This window comes from Corvus moneduloides, chromosome 1, assembly GCF_009650955.1.
Source record: "Corvus moneduloides isolate bCorMon1 chromosome 1, bCorMon1.pri, whole genome shotgun sequence".
In the NCBI taxonomy this organism is placed as follows: domain Eukaryota; kingdom Metazoa; phylum Chordata; class Aves; order Passeriformes; family Corvidae; genus Corvus; species Corvus moneduloides.
In genome coordinates, this window is record NC_045476.1 from 77,535,644 (window position 1) to 77,555,910 (window position 20,267).

General features: G+C 40.0%; 1 protein-coding gene across 3 annotated transcripts; it reads left to right on the forward strand.

The window, feature by feature from the left end:
• The first annotated feature begins 696 nt into the window (after window positions 1-696).
• Window positions 697-19,740, forward strand: VPS4B (vacuolar protein sorting 4 homolog B). Of its 3 annotated transcripts, none has more exons than XM_032116979.1 (11): window positions 697-884; window positions 3,615-3,726; window positions 5,105-5,255; window positions 6,527-6,594; window positions 8,263-8,382; window positions 8,627-8,783; window positions 10,237-10,385; window positions 10,557-10,638; window positions 12,612-12,831; window positions 15,495-15,632; window positions 16,969-17,415. In XM_032116979.1, the coding sequence occupies exons 1-11, from the start codon at window positions 858-860 to the stop codon at window positions 16,978-16,980; spliced, it is 1,236 nt and encodes a 411-aa protein (XP_031972870.1). In that variant the 5' UTR covers window positions 697-857; the 3' UTR covers window positions 16,981-17,415. The 3 variants fall into 3 exon arrangements, with proteins under 3 accessions (XP_031972870.1, XP_031972860.1, XP_031972851.1); XM_032116969.1 differs by lacking the exon at window positions 16,969-17,415 and adding an exon at window positions 17,446-19,740 and having other exon boundaries at window positions 698-884; XM_032116960.1 differs by lacking the exons at window positions 697-884; window positions 16,969-17,415 and adding an exon at window positions 17,446-19,740 and having other exon boundaries at window positions 3,546-3,726.
• The last annotated feature ends 527 nt before the right edge of the window (window positions 19,741-20,267 follow it).

Sequence of the window (20,267 nt, forward strand, 5' to 3'; positions counted from 1 at the left end):
TTATTATAGTTAATTATCCCAGATACTTCTTTTTTTTTGCCATAAAGGAATTAAAGTACCAGAGGGGAAGATACGGCACGCACTTAGCAGACATCCCCACACGCATACAGCAAGTTGGCTTTCCAGAACTGGTTTGTAATTGGTTGTGTGTTGAGTCACTTCCTCCTCCCCACTCTGTGAGCATCGCACGTCACCTGATCTTCATTACTAACCCATAGGTGAGTGACACTTGCTCATGACTGCGTCAGAATTGATTAAACAAGTTTGGGCCTGTTTAGTCTGGACAAGAGAGGACTGAGAGAGGATCTTATTTAATGCATATAAATATCTCCAAGGCGGGTGCCAAGAGGATGGTGCCAGACTCTTTTTGGTCGTGCCCCGCGACAGGATGGAGAGCAGCAGCTCTAAACCAAAACCCAAGTAGTCCCACCTCAACATGAGGAAAAACTTCTTTACGTTGAGGGTGGCAGAGCACCGGGACAGGCTGCCCAGGGAGGTCGTGGAATCTCCTCTGGAGAGATTCCAAACCGAACCTGGGTGCGTTCCTGTGTCACCTGCTCCAGGTGACGCTGCCTTGGCAGCGGGGTGGGACTGAGTGATCTCCAAGATCCCTCCCAAGCCCAAACACCCTATCGGCGAGCGCTGGCCCGGGGAGCACCCGCGGCCGGGGGCGGGCCGGGCGCTCGGGGCGTGCCCGGAAGCGGAGGCGGAAGCGGCGCTGGGCGCTCGCTGCGGAAGCGGCGCGGAGGCCGCGGTTTCGGTTCTGCGGGCGACGGGGCAGGGGCGCTGCGCCACCGGCAGCCGGGCCCGCTCCCCGCTCCGCTCTCCTCCCGCTCCCTCCCCTCCGCCGCGCCGCCATGGCGGCCAACACCGGCAACCTGCAGGTAGAGGGACGCCGGGCCTGCCCGGGGCGGGGCGGACCCGGCAAGCGGCGGCGGGCGGGGGGCGGTGCCAGGAAGGAGCGCGGCCGGGGGTGTCCCGGGCCGGGGCTGCGGGCGGAGCCGGGGAACAGGGACGCCTCCTGCTCAGCGGGCCGGGGGCGCCGCCGGGAGCGCCGCGGCAGCCGCAGCCAAGGGGCGTGGGGGCACTCGGCTTGGGGTGGCAGAGCCCTCCGGGTTAGCCCTCACCGCGCCGGGCGCTGAAACCCTGGGAAGGGGGTCCCTGGGAAGGGGGTCCCTGGGAAGGGGGTCCCTGGGGGCAGCAGCCTGCGGGACGCGGGCAGCGGGGCCTGGTGTCCGCCCGGGAAGCGCTGTTGCCTCTTGTGGTCTGAACGTGTGGTTTGGCTTGTGTTGCCGGTAAGCTGCTGGTGGCTGTAGGAAGCCCTTGCCTGCTCTGCTGTTCCGCTTGTTTTAACCCTCGGTGGGGCTGCGTAATCGGTTCTGCGGCTGGCCAGCAAAACAGATCCCGAAGTGAAATAAGTGCGTTCCAAACAGTCCTCTTTTCGGCTGTTTGAACCACGATCATTTCTGTATGCAGTGTTTACACTAGCAGTGTGATGTTTGCATTGGCAAAGCTAGAGATGTTACAGGATCTATAATAAGCAGGAGAAGAATGACACCTCTTTAAGCTGACATTCTTTCCTTGGGTGATGTTCATCAAACTATAAACCCATGGCCTGATAAAACATAGTTTGTGCCTCAGGGATAGTTAGAGCTGGTCATCTATGCCCTAGTTCTTACAACTTTCTAATAATGATTTTCTGTTTGATAGCAGTGATGTTCTTCACAGTAACAGGCTAAGATGCAGCCGATGTAATGAAGTATTAGAGCTGACAATCTAATAGCCAGGTAATAGTCTTTGGCTGTTTACAAAAAGAGAATAGAGCAAAACCAGGACATACGTGATGCAGACTTTTGCCTATTTCAGAGGAACAGACAAAGATCACCTGCTAAAACTGTGAGAAAACAGTTCTGTTTCAGCACGTGATCTGTGCCATTTATTGTTTGGGATTAATGTCACATGTATCACTGTCTTTGTTGTACTGGATCCAGGAATTATTGGGCTGCCCCGTGGTAATTAAAGTCGCTGACAGGACTTAAGAACTTTAATATGAAAATAACTTTTTGGGGGGTTAATTTTTGCTCTGTTGCTAGATTTGAATGATTCACAGAGGTGCGTAAGGGAATCAGCATAAAATGGGTGGCAAGGAGGCAGCTGTCAATTCACACCTGGGAAACTGCTTATCAGCTCCTGGCCTCTCCAAAAAGGAAAGACTTCGGTTCTGTTCCAAAGAAACAGATGCTTGCTCCAACACCTGCCACAACAGAGACATAGAGTCTGTTTAATTGGTTCATTGTTTTTAAATACCTTTGATTTCAGGTATATCTGTTGAGATGATCTTTGCTTCCAAGGCAGCAACACAAAGCAGTAGAATGCAATATTTTGCTGTTTCTTTCATGGCTATTGTTTACTTGCTTTGTTCTGCCTGAAACACAGCACAGTGTCTAGATAGTGGCAAAAGTATCTGTACTGGAATGCCTAATGGAAACTCCTTGCTGCAGTTCAAGCTCTCAACCCTGCTCCCTGACATTACACAATCATCTTGGGCATACTAACAATGCTTAGGAAAAGGAACCACATGAGAAAAAAATAGGTGAGGGACTACAGAATATTTAGTTGGTGTTGGTTAACTGTGGCTGATTTTCTAACTTGCATGAACCAGTGGTCAAAATGACAGTTTTAATTGTCTTGAAGTAGTATGGGCATTCCAAGGAGGAAAGTGTAATAAAAAGTAATAAGCACTTCAGAGCAACGGAATAGCTGTGATACCAATAAATCCACAGGGCAGTGTGTGCAATGCAGTGGCTTAGACCACAGTCAGATTTGTTTGAAACTAGCTGAACAAATAAATTAAAAATCCATTCGTAGCTTCTCATAGAACTTTTTGATGCTCGAGATTTGGGTATGGTCTCTGTTTGTGGGTGGGGGGGGGGGTTCTCCTCTCCCACTGGAGTGATAATTAGAGTTTCTCACTAGGGTATCAAGAACCTAAATCCTTCTAGAGAAGCCAAGAAATTGTTCTTTGAAGATGTCTCCAAGCATAGATAGTGCTAGTTTCAGTGGTTGTAGTCAAGTACTTCCTGTATTGACTGCTGTTTGCAAGGTTTACTGATGTCATCAGTCATAGAATCATAGAATTGTTTAGGTTGGATAAGATTGAATCCAACCATTAACCCAGCCACTATCAAGTGTATCACTAAACCATGCCCTAAACAGGACATCTGTACCATAGTTCAAAGTGTCTAGGTCTGTGATAAAAAAAACCCCAAGCCTTATAATGGCTTTCCAGATCCTGCCATAATAAATGCAAGAGATTGGTAAGAAAAACTGCATAGACAAAATAGTATTAGTTCCAGCTTAGTACACAGAAACTTGTTCTTCTCACTTGCATTTTTTTGTGTGCTAGTCAATTTCAGCAGTTTGTAAATCCTGCTGTTCATAAAAGGAAATACTGTGTCTTGTACAAAACCACCTAGGATAATCAATTGCCCCCAAATTTGGGGGGTGGGTAAATGTTGAAGAGCAGAAAAACTGGCCATCAAAGAACTGTAACAGCTTAAATGGTCTCTGATCATGGAAAATACACAGCAATTAATCATTTGTTTGTATTACAGAAAGCAATAGACCTTGCTACCAAGGCAGCACAAGAAGATAAAGCAGGAAACTATGAGGAAGCCTTCCGCTTGTACCAACATGCTGTGCAGTATTTTCTCCATGTTGTTAAATGTAAGTGGGATGTATTGGATGATTACGTAGAGTTTCGTCGTCAGATTGCTCAAGAGTATTCTCTTATGTTGACAGCAGTATTTAAATTTCTGCTCTCATCAACAGATGATACTTGCTAATTGTAGTTTGACTGAGGTCATATATTTTGCAGCTTTTGCCTTTACTGTGTTGTGTGCTTGTTCCATTCTTTTAAGAAATCAGATTATTTTTCACTTGTGTTTTGTTTTAGGTTTTTTTAAGACAGGAGGCAGATGTTTGCTGTCTCTCCTCTGGACTTTTGTAGCAGTGTTTCAAGCTGGCCACTGCACGAGGAAATACGACAATAAGTACAGGGATCCCTGTATTTCTGTTGTGCTGAAAACCACGTTACACATTAAGTCTTTGCTGTATCTGCAGTGTTTTTTGCTCCTTTAATTCATGCTGCTTGCCCTTCTACAGCCTCTCTGCTGGCATTTTTTGCTCCTTAATGTCATAGTCTTGCTGTTTATCTTGGCCAAGAAAATGTATGAGATGGACTTCTATGTAACAATTTTTCTTCGGTTTCCATATTCTCATTATTTTACGCCTTTTCACAGTTCTGTGTACCTTTTGTGTCACATTCAGTGTTTGTATGCAAGGAGTGGGCTTTCTTAATGTAGGTACAGCCCTTATGTAAGTGGGCTGGGTTGCTTGCCTGATGAAAGTATACTTACAGATCTTCATGATTTGAAAAAAATACTGTTTTCTCTACGGTCCTTTATTATTAGGATAATCTGTGTTTATCACTTCCTGTCCATTTAAATCTTACAGAATATCACTTTCTGTGCTTTTAACAATACTGATGTACTTTCAGAAACTTAGCACATAAACCTGACATGTTAAATTTTGACTGTTGATTTGAAATACTATAATAGTGATTATGAGAACAGTGTGGCTGTTGAAACACACCTAGTTCTTTCAAATGTTTTATGTAATGTTTCTTTATCTTTTAAAATTAACGGCCTATGGAAGAATCAAGTATGCTTCTAAATAAAAAATTGCCTAGCGCAAGCAGCTTCTAGATTAGCTATTTTAGCAAAGGAGTTATTAAGGCAATGTCTAGCAGCTTGAAAGGCTGACAGAAAAGCTTCCAATGCTGTTGTCCTTAATCCTCTAGAGTCAAATTTTAAGCCAAGGCAATGTTCAGGTGAATATTTGATCACTGTTACACGATGACATCCTTTTGGTCAGTTCTTTCCAAGGTATAGTGGAAAAATGAGTAGTTGAGATGTTTGGTTATGTGGTGAGCCCTGAGAGAGGTATGTTGATAAGAGATAAAGAAGACAGATTTTTGGTCTTGTTTTTTGATTGATGCACATGTGTTTTGCTGTTAACAAATTGTTTCTCTTCAAACTCTTAGATGAAGCACAGGGTGATAAAGCAAAACGAAGCATTAGAGCAAAATGTACAGAATACTTGGACCGAGCAGAAAAGCTGAAAGAATATCTGAAAAAGAGAGAAAAAACTGCACCAAAACCAGTTAAAGAGTCTGGTCCTGCTGAAGGAAAAGGGTATGTTTTTGGAGAAGGTAAAGCAAAATACTTCCTGAACTCAGCTTATTCGAAACTTCAACTATTCAAAGATCATTTTAACTTATGTTTCTGAAATGCTTCACATGACTTCTAATTCTGAAATACAGTGGGTTAATAAAAATAACATGAATTACCATCAAAGCATTTCTGTGCTTGTTTACTAAGATGTGAACATTTGCAAAGGAAATTCACTGAAGAATGAAAGTTGCTTCAGACTAACAGCTGAATCCAGTGATTATTGGATTTAATGGCAATGAGCCTGATGACCTTTAAAGTTTTTCTGTGTTTAAATACCTACTAACTAGAAAATAATTTCAGACTGATGACTGCTGGGGTTACTGAGTTTGATCTGTCTCACACTTGATAAGAGATGAAAAGCCCTATGTAGGATAAAGTTCTGTAAGGTGGACTGAATCCCTCTAATGTATTGCTGCTGCCTGGTCTCTCCGCTGCTTCCCTTCTCTTAGATTTGTTTCTCACTTTGCATATCAGAAAGTTGAACAAGCAGAGCCACCCAAACAAGCCCAGCCTCTTTTGCATTTGCTACTGCTTTTATAGGGATAGGAGGGAGGAAGGATTCAGGATGATACCTTCTGGTGGGACTGCCCTTTTTAGGAGTCCTGAATAGCTAAAGTTCTCAGTTGTCTTTTAAAACTTTACCTGATTTTCAGTCTTTTTCATTGTTTGCTCATCTCATCAGTTTTATTTTTTGACATGTACCATGTTCTGCTTATTTATAATGGAAGAAAATGGTAATACCACCCAGGCTACGTGTATTTTTATGACCTTCACTCCAGTTGTTCACTATCTAGTCTCTCCTCCTTCTTTAACTTCCAGCTTTCTTTGCTCTGGTAAGACGAGAGTTTCGTAGTACTAGATGGAATTGGCCAAGTCCTGTTGCAAGTCCAGATAGAGGACAAGTGCCGGTGTCTACAAACCATTCTAGCACCTCTGTGTTGCTGGATATAAGGGCTGTGTTTCCTAAAGTCTGGCTCAAAGCACGTAGAAGTGCTAAGAGGTCTCAGACCCATAAGAGGAAGTTGAAATTGCAAAGGAGGGTGAGTTGGAACAAAATCATAGAAAAGTGTACTTCTGCTTTTCTACAATCATGTAAACCTGTAGAGGTCTGAAAGCATCTCAATGTTTCTTTGATTCCTCAGCCTGGTGGGTTTTCTGCTTTTTGCATTCTGATTTTTATCGTAAGACAGCAGTCTCCCTTACTATATTTCAACATTTTGTCTCCAAATCAGGAATGACAGTGATGGGGAAGGGGAATCAGAGGACCCTGAAAAAAAGAAGCTACAGAATCAACTTCAAGGTAATTTGAAGCATCCTTTTCTTTAAATAGTGGTGACTTCAGTCAAGCAAGTTCCTATATTTTTGCCATCTAAATTTTATGGATTAACTTAATGTCTGTAAGTGGCTCAACTAGTATGTAATCTTTACATGCAAAAGCATAGTCTTTATGGAAGTAAATGGACTTGTGTGCCATGAACTTAAACAGTGACCATATTGAAATGTATCTCCTGCGCCCTGTGCTTCATGTTAAAATTGTATCACCTATCAAGCTAGCATTTTCCAACAGAAGTTGCAAAATCCCAGGGAGCTATTGGCTAAACTGAATGAGTAGTTTTTACTCTGAAGTGCACTGTGCACTAGTGTGTTGCCTAGAGGCTAAGGAAATGATGATACAAATACTTAGTGTAAGCAGGACTGTTTTCACAAAAAAGACTTGTATTCACATTTACAAGTGAAAAACATGGATTCTTGCCCATTTATAGTAACAGGTAGCATTTTCTCATATGCAGTGATAATGCTCTCCCAGCTCAGTAGCATAGTTTGGGTTTTTGAATTCAAATACAGAACACAGTCAGTGAAGCAACATGTAGCAGCTACCAGCAGTTGTGTGTGCAGTAAAAAGGAGGCTTTTTAGATATTTATTTCCCTTTAATAATGAAGAACTGTTCAGAACTTCGCTACCAGAAGGTGCTTATGGATCTGAAGAAACCTCATAGTTCTCCTGTTTTCGACTGTAACGAAGATCAAATGCATTTACCAGATCTTGTACCTGTGTAATTTCAGGAGCTGTCATATCTCAGTTGGAAACTGTACTGCGCTTTTTCTACTTCTCTGCACATTTATTTAATCCTGTGCACAGTTATAAGGGACAGTGTTCTGGTTTTTAAAACTGGCAGAAAATTGATGAATATTGAACTCCTATCCTGTCTCTCACTATAAAGACTTTGTTTCTTCTCACATGAATCTGATCTCAGATAGCAGAAGTAGTGGCTAGGATTACAAGATTTAATACTCAATTACTAGCTGAGTTCCAAGCTTCCAAATCTACAAGTAGTTGAGACTAAATTTTTAGCATGTCAGACTAGCCAATCTGAAGCGAAGGCTAAATTGCAGCTCAGCTGGCTGAACTCATTGATTGAGGGAGATGAGACTTGGTGCTAAACTTTGAGAGAATGTGCCTTGACTAAGAAAATACTTCTGCAGCTAAGGAGGATCCATATAACCTTTCTGATGCTTTCAGCCCTACCTGTCACACCTCTTTCCTGTTAGATGATCCGTTTGTTTGCTGCACATCTGGAGATACCCAACAAGTTACTTCATCTGCTGGAAAATCTTTAAAAATCCTGAGTTAGTGCAGCTAGCTCATTGTTTAAAATGAAATTTTTAGGTTTTTGGGAAGTGCAGTGGTGATTTAGTGAAGAGATGGTGCCAGGACTTCTACTAACTCAGGAATATTCTGGTTATCCAAGATCTATTGTGGTGTATCAGTGTGACAGATTTCTGTGAAAATAACATCCATTTGACTAACAGAGTTCAGTGTTTCTATCATCTTAGAAATGCCTTGTTTTTATTCAGGATAGACATGGGCATAGATTTTTTTTTTTTTTCTTTTTTTTTCACCAAATGGAATTTGTTGTCATTGTGGAAAGATATGTACATCACTAACTTAGACAATCTTTTCTTACAGGAGCAATTGTTATGGAGCGACCAAATGTCAAATGGAGTGATGTTGCTGGCCTTGAAGGTGCCAAAGAAGCACTTAAAGAAGCAGTCATCCTGCCCATTAAATTTCCACACCTGTTTACAGGTCAGGATTACAGCATGCATTTACCATTGGCCAGTCAGGACTGACACTGGGGCCTGTGAAGTGTGTTGTGTCCATGTATCACAAACTCAAGCCGAGCTCTTAACAAAGAGATTGGGATCCATCTGACGGAAGTTTCATGGGTAGATGCGGAAAACCTCCAAGCGAGCACCTTAGGGGAGCATAATCAAAAAATAGGTTCAGTTGTTCTACACTGTTTTGAAAACTGCTGGTTTCTCTCTTGCAGGCAAGAGAACACCCTGGAGAGGAATTCTTCTATTTGGACCACCAGGAACAGGAAAGTCTTATTTAGCAAAAGCTGTGGCAACAGAAGCAAACAACTCTACCTTCTTCTCAGTATCTTCATCTGACCTTGTCTCAAAGTGGTTAGGTGAAAGTGAAAAGTAAGTTGGAGTTGCCAGAGGTCCAGGAAAACATTGTGAATAAGAAAGTAATACAGAGTGAGATAAGTTACTGTAAAGAATTTGAGGGAATAGTCTTGTCTTTTAAAAAACACACTACAGGTCTTTCTGTGCTTCATGCTGCAGTGCCATATAAAGATACCATTACGTGCTGCATTTTGAGAAACTCTCTTGTGTGCTCAAGATAGTTTTTAAACCTGCTCAGAAAGATTTTGGGAGCACCACAGAGCTCATTTCCCTTCTGAATTCAGCTGTGATTGTACACTGTATCAGTCTGAAGTGCTGAGTTAATTGCTGCTTGGCATCTCCCCAGCAGCTATGTGGCATTTCTTTGTCCATACAGAGGTGGGTTTTTACTTCATCCCAATTTCAAACAAAATCTGAAAGAAGTAAGAGACTTGCAAAGATAGGTTGAAGGACAGAAGCAGCCATGAAAGGAAATTTTGTGGGTCCCTATGCTAAGTCTTCATTTGTCACTATGTGATACGTGAAGAAGACCAGGAAACCAGAAGACCAGGAGTGACGTGTTGGTTGCAGTCTAGAAGTCCAGGAATTTGTCCATTTAGTCTTCCAAAAGAGATTTCTTAAATTAATCAAAAGCTCTGGTTCTATAGGGGAAAGGATTTTCATATACTGATAAGCATACTTGTCACAACCATGCTTTAATAGTTTGAAGTGTGGGACAACTGAGCAACGCTATTTAAAGTTGATAGAATGGGGAAGAAAGGCTGTTAGATAAAGTGTTTGAACTGAGTTATTTTTTTCCCCAGAAAGCTGGAAACCTTAAGCTGCTTCTTTTCTATTGCAAAAGGAATACAGAACTGGCTTGGCATTAGATTTTATGTTTGACTTTATTTGAGATTATTGCCTGAGATTTAGTGCTGTAATACGAAGAATTTCCCAGCATAGTCGTATTTTTTTTAACCTAGTAAAATGTGTTCATGAGAGATGGCTAGAAGTATTCTGGGGTTTGTTTTAGGTTGTTTTGTTTGTTTGTTTTGCAAACCAATGCTTCTTGTCATATAAAAATTATTTAGTAAATAAAGTTGTGTAAAGTAAATATACATGTTACATCTTACAAAATCTCTAGAATTAATATAAGTTAGAGATGTTAAGAGAAAGATTCAAAAGAAAAAGGCTTTCTAGAGTGGTGGTTTTGTATAGTCCAGGCTGTCATGTAGAAGTGTAAACTGAAAAAGGGCTTTATCTTGAAAAGTCATGCCTGGAGCACTCTTAATTTTTTTCTCATTATGCTGGGCTCTCTCATTCTAATTCTGAGTCTTGGAGCTGGAAGAATGTTGTGTCTTTGAGTAGCTTTATGTTAATGCACCTTTTTTCTTTCTTTCTCTAAAGGAAATGACTGTATCACAATCTCAAGTTACGTGTTTCTGCTGTTGTAATTATTAATATAGCTAAAGCTGTTTCCTTCTTTAAGATTAGTGAAAAACTTGTTCCAGCTTGCCAGAGAAAACAAACCTTCTATCATCTTCATTGATGAGATAGATTCCCTGTGCGGGTCAAGAAGTGAAAATGAAAGTGAGGCTGCTAGACGGATAAAAACAGAATTTCTAGTCCAGATGCAAGGTAAGTTTATTTGGTTTTCAGAATCAGACAGAGAAATTAAGATCTGTATTTTTAAGTGTAGCTTGTAGGAGAACACTAAAAATACATTCCACCCCACTAAATTTTGATGATTTTTTTAAAACAGTCTCTGTTCATCATCTAAACAAGGAAATTATTTCTGCCTTGATATAGGGGTTGGTGTTGACAATGAAGGAATCTTGGTCTTAGGAGCAACAAACATACCCTGGGTTTTGGATTCTGCTATCAGGAGAAGGTATGATGGCATTTTTTTCATGGTGTGAAATTCTCAACTGGTGTGAGCCTTCAGCCAGAGAGTACTCGAGGTGTTCATCCAGCTCATATTTGCAGACATGGTTAATGTTCTGCGACTCAATTCCATGAGGTGCACTTAGCCCAACTAATAGCCCCTTGCCCCTTTAGAGAGGTAGGTTTTTCACTCTTACATTGGCCCTGTAGTTTATCTGATTTCTTGGCTAGATGATTATGCTTGAAGAAACAGAGTTTTGTGCTTGCTTGTTAGTTTTCTGGTGGACTTGGGGGACAAGTTAGAAAATACACACCTCAGAAGGACAAGAGGGGGTAGAGCTTTTCTTTTCAGCTGCAAACAAACTGGTGAGTAGCTTGAGTTCTTTCGTGGAAATGTAACCTTACACAGAAACACCATGTTTTTCTCCTGGTCAGGGGTAACTTGTGATTTTTACCCGCTGTTTTGCAGATAAAGGACTTTTGCAGATAGAGGACTGCCTGTACCTGATTAGTTGGATCTTTCTCTGAGCTGCAGAGCAAGCAGAGGACACATACAGTTATGTGACAAATAGGATTATGTTGTGATGAGGACACAGCTTGGATAGTGGCCATTTTTGTAGGCTAAAGAATCATTGTTTTTTTGTGACTGACAGTGTTTTTTATTTATAAACTTAATTGAAACTGGCCATACTTCAATTTGATTTGGGGTTGGACCAGGTGACCTCCAGATGTCACTTCCCATCTGTATGACTCTATTGTTGTATGAGCCAGATATAGAGGTGAAGGTGTTGCTGAAAATTTCAAGTCACTCTTGAAATTCCATCTTTGAATTTCCAGCTTTGGTTGGGATCCACAGTAAAAGACAAACACGGACCTGATGGAGTGGGTCCAAAAGGGGGCCATGAGAGTGATCAGAATATCTTTCCTCTGAAGGCAGGCTGTAAGAGTAGGGGCTGTTCATCCTGGAGAAGAGAAGGATCCAGAGAGACCTTATTGTGGCCTTTCAATCTATAAAGGGAGCTTAGTAGAAAGATGGAAAGATGTTCCTTGGTTTTTTTTTCCCAGGCTTGTAATGCCAGGACAAGGGGCAGTTGTTCAAACTGGAAGGAGATGGGTTTAGGTTGCCCAGAGAAGTTGTGGATGTCCCATCATTGGAAGTGTTCAAGGCCAGGTTGGATGGGGCTTTGAGTAAGCTGGTCTAGGGGAAGGTGTCCCTGCCTGTGGCAGGGAGGTTGGAACTAGATATCTTCAAGGTCACTCTCAACCCAAACCATTTTCTCATTCTCAGCAACATGAAAGAGAAATTCCCTAGCTCTTGTCCACAAGACTTAAAGGAACTTTTGTACAACAATGGCTGTAATAAAATTAATTTTTCATGGATTTGGGCCACTTTGTCATGTCTATCAGGTTAATTGTGTTCAGCAGAATTTGGAGTTGCTCTTACTTTGTGTGTGGGAGGTAATCTCCACTCTGAGAACAGATGCAGCTTCAAAGGAGGAACTGCAGTTACCAATGTTTTCTTGAGAATTACTTCAAATTTACTTCCATCTGTGGTATTTTCTTAATTTAGTTGGAGACCGTGGAAAGTTGTTGCATAAACTTGTTATCAGGCAGTTCTTTCTTTGAGTGTGAAATCTGTTCAAATACACTTCAAGACTTAAAGATTCCTTCCTCTCAGTTTTTTCTTTTTAGACTCAAACTCTGCTGGAAAAACATCTGAGGAGAAGGGTTTTGTAATGTAAAGGAAGCAGTTGCTATATTCTGGATGTTAGCTTATGCTAACTGAAGTATTATTTATGAGAATAGGTTGCCGAATATTTGCCTCAGATTTTTTTTTTTTAAAGGTTTGTTATACTGAAACTGCTTCTTTCTAATACTGTTAGGATCAAACTGTATACTTATTTGCATGAGCTCTTTCCAGTGTGCACCTGCATGAGCTGGCATCTTGGGAACACTTTGGTTTTTTGTTTTTTAAACCAGGTTTGAGAAGCGTATTTATATTTCTTTACCTGAAGACCATGCCAGGGCTGCAATGTTCAAGCTTCACCTTGGGTCAACTCCAAATGACCTAAAAGAATCAGATTTTCGAGAGCTTGGGAAGAAAACTGAGCGCTATTCTGGCGCAGATATAAGCATCATTGTCCGTGATGCACTGATGCAGCCTGTTAGAAAAGTGCAATCAGCAACTCACTTTAAAAAAGTAAGTAGGAATTAAATTTTTTCAAGTTATTTCATCTATAACAGTCTTAATTTGAAAATTCCTTGCAAATAAACTGAATTTGGTTTGAGGTAATACTGCATGCTTATGAATGTCCCTTTTATTGACTGGGGAGAACTGTTCTTCCTTTCCCCATAGGCCCCTAGGTCCTGCTGTAAGTCTGGTGGACCTGATTTCTGAATATTCATGCTCTGACTCTTAATGTCTCTAGAGCGTGTTAAAAGCATTCAGTTTGCAGTTTGACTGAAATGGCAGTGTTACAGAAGTGCTCTTTTTCTATTTCAATTTAAGTGGTTCTTAACATGTTGGGAAAAAAAATAAATGTATCCCTCATCCACTTGAGAACAGATGGATTATGCTTAAGCACATTCTGTTTACTTGGCATATTTTTGAAACTGAAAAAATTAGGGTTCTTGTAGAGTCCTGGTAGAAACATTGAGTCGGTGTTACTTGTGACAATAGTGAAGATGCAACAAAACTGAGCGAAGTCTGTGTTTCATTTACACTGCTGCAATGTAAAAACCACTTTACTTTTATATAGGTGCACACCAAAGAGCCTATTTATATTGTTTGGCTTATCTCCCAGTTACCTCTACATGCTATGTACTGACTTAAACATTTCTTCACAATATTTGGATCTCAGAAACTTTATCTGAACAAGAACCAATTGGCACTCTTTACCACCAGTCTAAATCCATTAAATCTGGGAATGTCTTTCCCCTGGAAAATTTGCACAGATGCTTGTTCAGTTAAATTAATTGTTCCCTGTAAACTATTAAACTCTTAAATGAAAAATAAAAGATACTGATGTGGTAATATCAATGGTTATAAAGAGAGGTTAAAATAGATACAAGTGTATCAGTTTAATAAAATTTTATTTTGCTGTGTAGCATATTTTAAAGTAGACCCAGACTAAAGGTAGTTTTTGTTAATATTTTTAGTGCAAAGTTTGATTTTTACAGAAATTCATGTGTCTTGGGTGAAGGTGGATCAGGATATTCTGCAGAGGTGCTGATTGCTGTAAAAGGAAGCTTTAATTTGTTGCTTTTCAAAAGAGCAGGTGCAGTAGGAAAAATTTTAGATCCTAAGCTGTTGAGTACCATGTATGTTGTGTTGGCAGCAGTTCTTTGTCATCTCAGTTACAATTACAATTTTTTTACCAGTAGCTCAACCTGACATAAAAGGGTTAAGGGCCCTGAACCAAGCAGCTACACTCACTTTGAAGATAGGCTCTTTTTTTTCAATGTAGTTTCTTCAAGTGAACTCACTCAGCCTAAGATTCAAAGAGAAAGACACACTTAAATCCAGTATGGTCCAGAATATGAGAGGACAGTAAGTTTAACTTCTGGGGACAGCTCAGAGTAACAATCTGATGTAAACTGTATTTGTTGATAAATAAGCAGTTATTTTGATATATCAAGGATTTTTCAGATGCTTGCTTCCCTTAAGCCGTGATGTCTGAATTATTTATCTGTTGTCTTTAAGTGACAAGGACATTTCTGGCTAAAGGGCTATTAGCTTTTAGCATCTTGTTCAAATTTGGAACAATCTGAGGCATGTTTTCAGCTTGCCATGGAGCAATGAAATAACCTCAGTTGTCACAGTTTGCAGAACAACTTCAAAAGGACTTCTTGCATCTTACTTAGTTTTGCTCAGGAAAAAAAAAAGGAAGGAAAAAACCCACAACTGCAATATTTTGAAGGCTCTGACATAAGCCAAGTTGATTCCACTTGTATTGTTAATGCTTTAATTGGATGTGATTTTGTTTTTATAAGCAAAATCTTAGAGTTATTATTTGCATTATAACAGACAGCTTGCCTCAGTTCAGCAGAGCTTTCCTCAGTGGTCAGTAATTAACTGTAAACTTTTCCTTGCCATACTGATAATGCAGGCCTGTCAGAGCGCATGTTGAATATTACAATCTGCTCTCCAGCATCTTGCTCTAAATGCAGTTTGGAATAGCAAATCCTGTTCTGTCCATAGCCAGTTAGTGTATTGTCCTTCAACCTCTGCATATGCTCCGAGTTGCCGGGGGTGTGTGGTGCTGCGGGTACCGGCGCGGGGAAGCAGTAGTCGGTGCCGGGCAGTGAGGAGTGTACTGCGGGAAGGGAGCAGACACGGCGCGGCTTTTTGGGGTCTGCCCGTCTGCCTGGGGCGGCAGGAAAGGCTGGTCTGTTCTCCCGCTAGGTGGCGCTGTGTCCCACGGAGCGCTGCTCGGGCGGTGCCGGGAAAGGCGCCGGGAGCTTGGGAACGCGGCGGGTCAGAGCGAAACGCTCTGGGAGGCTTTTAGAGAGCCGCTAACGAGTGACGGATGAACTCCTGAAGTGACCAGGGACCAGGAAGGCTGGTCTTCTCCAAGCAGATTTCCTGGCATGTCAATTTTCCACAGAAATCCTCACCCTTAGGAGGACGTGGCTTCTGGGATTTGACCTGAAGTGAATTTAAGTATCTGGCTACATCTGCATGTTTTCAAGGTGAACAATACCAGTACACTTGTACAATTTCTCTTTCACAGGCCATGTCTTCCCAATGGGTAGGGCATCTGCATAAAATCAAGGAATGTTTTTGCTTAGGGTGCTGTTCAGCTTCTGGTTTCTGTCTTTAAAATAATAACTCCCCTAAACTGAGTGTTTTCTTATTTTTAGGTAAAAGGACCATCACTGCTTAATCCAAATACAATAGTAGATTTATTCACTCCCTGCTCTCCAGGTGATCCTGAAGCCATAGAAATGACATGGATGGAGGTCCCAAGTGATAAATTACTGGAGCCTAAAGTTTCCATGGTAGGTATTCTTTGTAGCATTTCTTTCTTGCCTTGCACAACTCTGAAAAGGCTTTAAGGTAAAGAGTCCTTTTCAGGACAATTGGATGAGATGTTTGTTTTCAGAAATGCTGGGCGTTCCAGATAACATTTGAATTCTCAACATACAGCACTGCAGTATGGCATGCTTATGAAAAAGACAGCTGTCTATCCCTGATAAGCATTTCTTATTCTTGTCTGCTGGCCTGCAGCTGCCGTCCTCTCATCCACAGACAGTATCTAGCTCTTCCACTGTTCTTTCACTTGGCTTTTATTCATTCAAAACCTTTAGGGTTCCTGCACCATGATACACTTTCTTCTCATCACTGTGGCATAAATACTGGGAAACAGAAAATTACATTCATTGTAAATTGGGGAGGGATGTGCTATAGGTAAATATTGCCCATGAAATAGATACAAGTATAAAACCAAAATCTAAGAAGATTTTGGATGTAATGGTAGTTTTGGTTAAAATTCATCATAGGTGATACAGCTCTTTCTGCTGGTTTTTTTTTGTGCATATTAAAATACTTGTTTTGGCCTAGGGAATAAAATATGTAAGACAGTTTTCAATTTTAGTTCACTGCTTAAGAAAAAAATAATTGCTGGACACTCATTCTGTATTTTTCCCCAAGAGCAGCAGAAGAAAATTTTGAATTTAAGTACAAAGTTTGTGGGAAGCACTTCATAACAAATCTGCTGCTGTAGTTTCCTGTGTGCAAACAGTCCTGTAAGGAATGAAAGAAATCAATGCATTTCATGGGGATCACAGGCACTGCTTTGTAAACAGAACCATCACTGTATTTCAGAAAAGAATTTCCTGTGTGTATTTGCATACTGAGGAAGTAGAAAAGGATTTATGCAGGTGCAGGCATGCCCTAAAACTTCTCCCTGCATGGTCTGATTGGATTTTTAATCTTTCCTGGAATTAAAGACAGCAGTCCTAGTGTGCTTCTAATGGTACTTGGGCTCTGATATACTAAAGGCAGCTGTTTCAGTGTCCAAAATCAGTTCTTGTCCCTAAAAGATAAGGCTTTAGTTCTTTTTAAGCAGGGTGCCTCTAGTCTGATGAGACAAATACCACATGTAGAAAATCATTATACTAACTTTCGGATTTACCCATAATTTTATAGTAATATGAGGTGTTGGGCATCTACTTTCTTCAGTTGCCCTTGGCTAGGAATTGATTCTTTTTAGGAATTCTTAGGAATTTTCTTTCCCCTTTTTATTCCCAGTGTATTTTAACTGCTGCTTTCAACTTCATAGACCTATGAATTATTTTCTAAACTCCCTTTCCTCACATCTGGATATTTATCTAGGAAATTGACTGAATTGAAGAGACCGAAATAATCAGTCATGAGCAGTAAAACTTTGCTAGAGATGAATCACAAACTACTGTTCTACATTGCTGGACTGTGAAGAGTACGTGGGAACATCTGATTATTTTCCACTTAATCTGCTGTAGTTAATCACAGGTTGAAAACAGTAACTGACCAAAAAAAAAAAGGAAGTTCAGTTCTTTTCAAAAAAGGGATGAATAAAACTTGAATGGATGAGTGGCTTAAACCTAAACCTGAGGTTGTGGTTTTGTTACTGGAAAACTCACTTGCCGTTGTCTGTCTTCAAAGGGTTAAAATGCTGCCTCTGCGCAGAAGTGTTCAGGCTTACTTAAAGTTTTGTGTAAATAGGAACTTCTTAATGTTTTTTTTTTAATGCATATTTATCCTGGCAGCAAAATTGGTAGCAGTGGTCCTATAGTTGTTTCTGAAAACACTTGTTTGTTTTTGTTCTGACAGGCCGATATGCTCATGTCGCTCAGTAGCACAAAACCAACAGTTAATGAACAGGATCTGGAGAAGTTAAAGAAGTTTACAGAAGACTTTGGTCAGGAAGGCTAAACCAAAGATATGTGTGAAGTGTTAGAACTTTTTAAAGTATTCCTGTGTCTTTATTGATGGCAATTCAAATAAATGCCAATAAAATCACTCCCTTCTAACTTTGCAGAAGGAATAGAAGATACCTTTGCAAAGACCCTTAAGCTTTTATATTGTATTGTTTTCCTCAGATGTCTATTAAATGTCTTCTATTGAAAAATAATACAAAAATGCAATTTTAGGGTGAGACAGCAAAGTGATGTGGTAATGTCTAATAAATACTAGAAAGCTTTAAATTACTAGTTCTATTTTAGGTAGTATATTAGACCTGGATACCAGTGAGTTTTTAACTCCCAGTAAAGTCAAAAACCTTTTTAAGGGGTGGGAGAGAACATATTTGTCAGGTGTTTTCAGTATCAGTCAATCAGCATACATATTAATTGCTCTCATTTCATTTAGGAAAACACAACAAAATTTTCTAATCAAGCATACTGCAAGTGTGGGTTTGCTGTTAAAGTAAGAAAGAAGACACTGTGAGGATAAGACTACATGGGCCAGTACTTAGATTAAATATTGATGGACCTGTTATTTGGCTTTTTTCTGCTATGCTGTGTTAAAATTTTGCCTTAAACAGCAAGCTTTTGTTTTTAACTCTTTACTAGCTGGTACACACTGTCACTATGCAATTTAACAGAAGTTTGTTAAATGCAAGTAACTCAGAAGGTGTTTTGCTGGCTGTTCTGGGGGGGTTGTTTGGATTTATTTGTTGTTTTGGTTTTTAAAATCTGGATTCACTTCCTGCAGAAGTTTTGACTGAAGTTAGAAAAAAGCATTAGTAATACCCTGTAAGATCCCACGCATTGAGGCTGGCAAGGTATATGTAGTCTTTGGAGAATGTCTGGTAGGTATTTTGGGAAATAGCATACTTTCACATGTAAGGAGATTAGGACAGATGTTTAGCCACAGCCTTTCCAGGGATAAATTAACCCAGAATCCCACTGGTAACTGTAGCATATAGGTTACATCAATTTATTGCTTGAACTGTGAGAGAAGGCTGGCAGTTTAGTATAGAAGTAGCACTTCCATTGCTCTTTTCCTGCAGAACTGCAAATGGAGATGTGCCTGAATGTAACTTACAACACTACAGCATCAGCATTGAGTTTGTGCCTTGTAAGTTTGCACTGGCTGTAGATAGGAAACACCATTAGGATATGTAGAAATCTATCTTCCATTATCATTGTACAACTCTATCCTGCAAATGTTTTGTTTAACTTGCATTAAAAGAAATTTGCACATTTTAGGTGTGTACGTTCTATGTATATATGGACATATATGATCATCTTTTGATGGGGTTTGGTTTCTTTTATGTACTTATTTTGTGTACTTTATAAATCATAGGATGGGTGACATTTTCTGTACTTAAATGAAGTAAAATGTTGTAGTACAACATCAGTTATGTTATTTGAGTATTTCTTCAATGTTATGTTCAAGTTTTTACTGCTTTGTTATCTTCTTAGACTTTTGTTTCTGTGTTTAATAGTCAAACAAAATAGTTAAATATTCTTTGATCTGCAAGGTGCTGAGCTTTTTTTACTAACGTGATGAAAAATTTTTTCCAAGATCCTTCAGTTACACAGCTTTACCTTTGTCTTACATCAGAATGTGTAAATGTGAATCAGTGTGCTGCAAATCTTTCTGTCAGCTTTTGGGGGGATGGCAGGAGAGGGAGTGGGTGAGGGCAGGAATTCCAGTGTAGGTTCGGGCAACTATCTTAAAACTTAATCCTCATTGCAAAATCTCATTTGTAGTTTTCTCTTGTGAACACTTCAGCAGTGAGCCACATACTAGCATGGCTGTCGTTCAGAGGTTTGAAGCCTCTGTCTGAAATGTTTGTCGCTTGACCTTTTTAAAAATGAGAGTCCTTACTGCAATCTTGCAATCTTAAAATTCTCAGGAACGGGGTTTTTTTAGGTTTGGGGTTTTTTTCTTTTTCCTTTTTGTGGTAAGCTGATTTGTCCTATGGGCTTCCATATGCTTAACTGTGTAATCTTTTGTCTTTAATGAAAAAGAAAAATATACTGTATGTTTTAAATTTACATCTTGCTGCTTGCTCAGATGACATCTGTAACAGAACCTTTAATATTTGATGTTGAAAGTTGTTTCTAGAAATATATTCCAAATAAACTTTGCTGCTTAGAATTGCAGCTACAAGGGCAATTTTTTGGTTTGCTGTCTTTGTAAAATGACAACAAATTAACATGTACCACCAAGCTTCTTGGCCAAGTTATCCATAGTAGATGATAGCCAAATGAGGGAGTGTGCAAAATCACGTCTTAATTTTCAGTGTTAATTGAAAATACTCGAAAGAATTCATGAAAGGCTGTATTTGCTTTGAATAATCAAAACCTTTGTAAATACTGGACAAATAAGTTGTACATTTTTAACAAGGTCTGATCTTTGGCTGGTTAGCTTACAAATTTTTTTCATACCTTCTGGTGTTACTGCTTACTATGACTGCAATATGAAAAAATGTCATTTTCTTTCCTGTGTGTAAAATAATTTTTCAGTTAAATCACTTGTGTATGTCCTCGTGTCCTTCACAGATGGTTTCCTCGCACTGACATTGTTATGGATTTCCTACCATTTGTGGTGTATCTCTTGATGCAACATACTTACAGGGTTAGAATAGCTCAGTAAATTACCTTCTTGTATTTTGTCCTACATTCCCTGACTGACATCGAGTT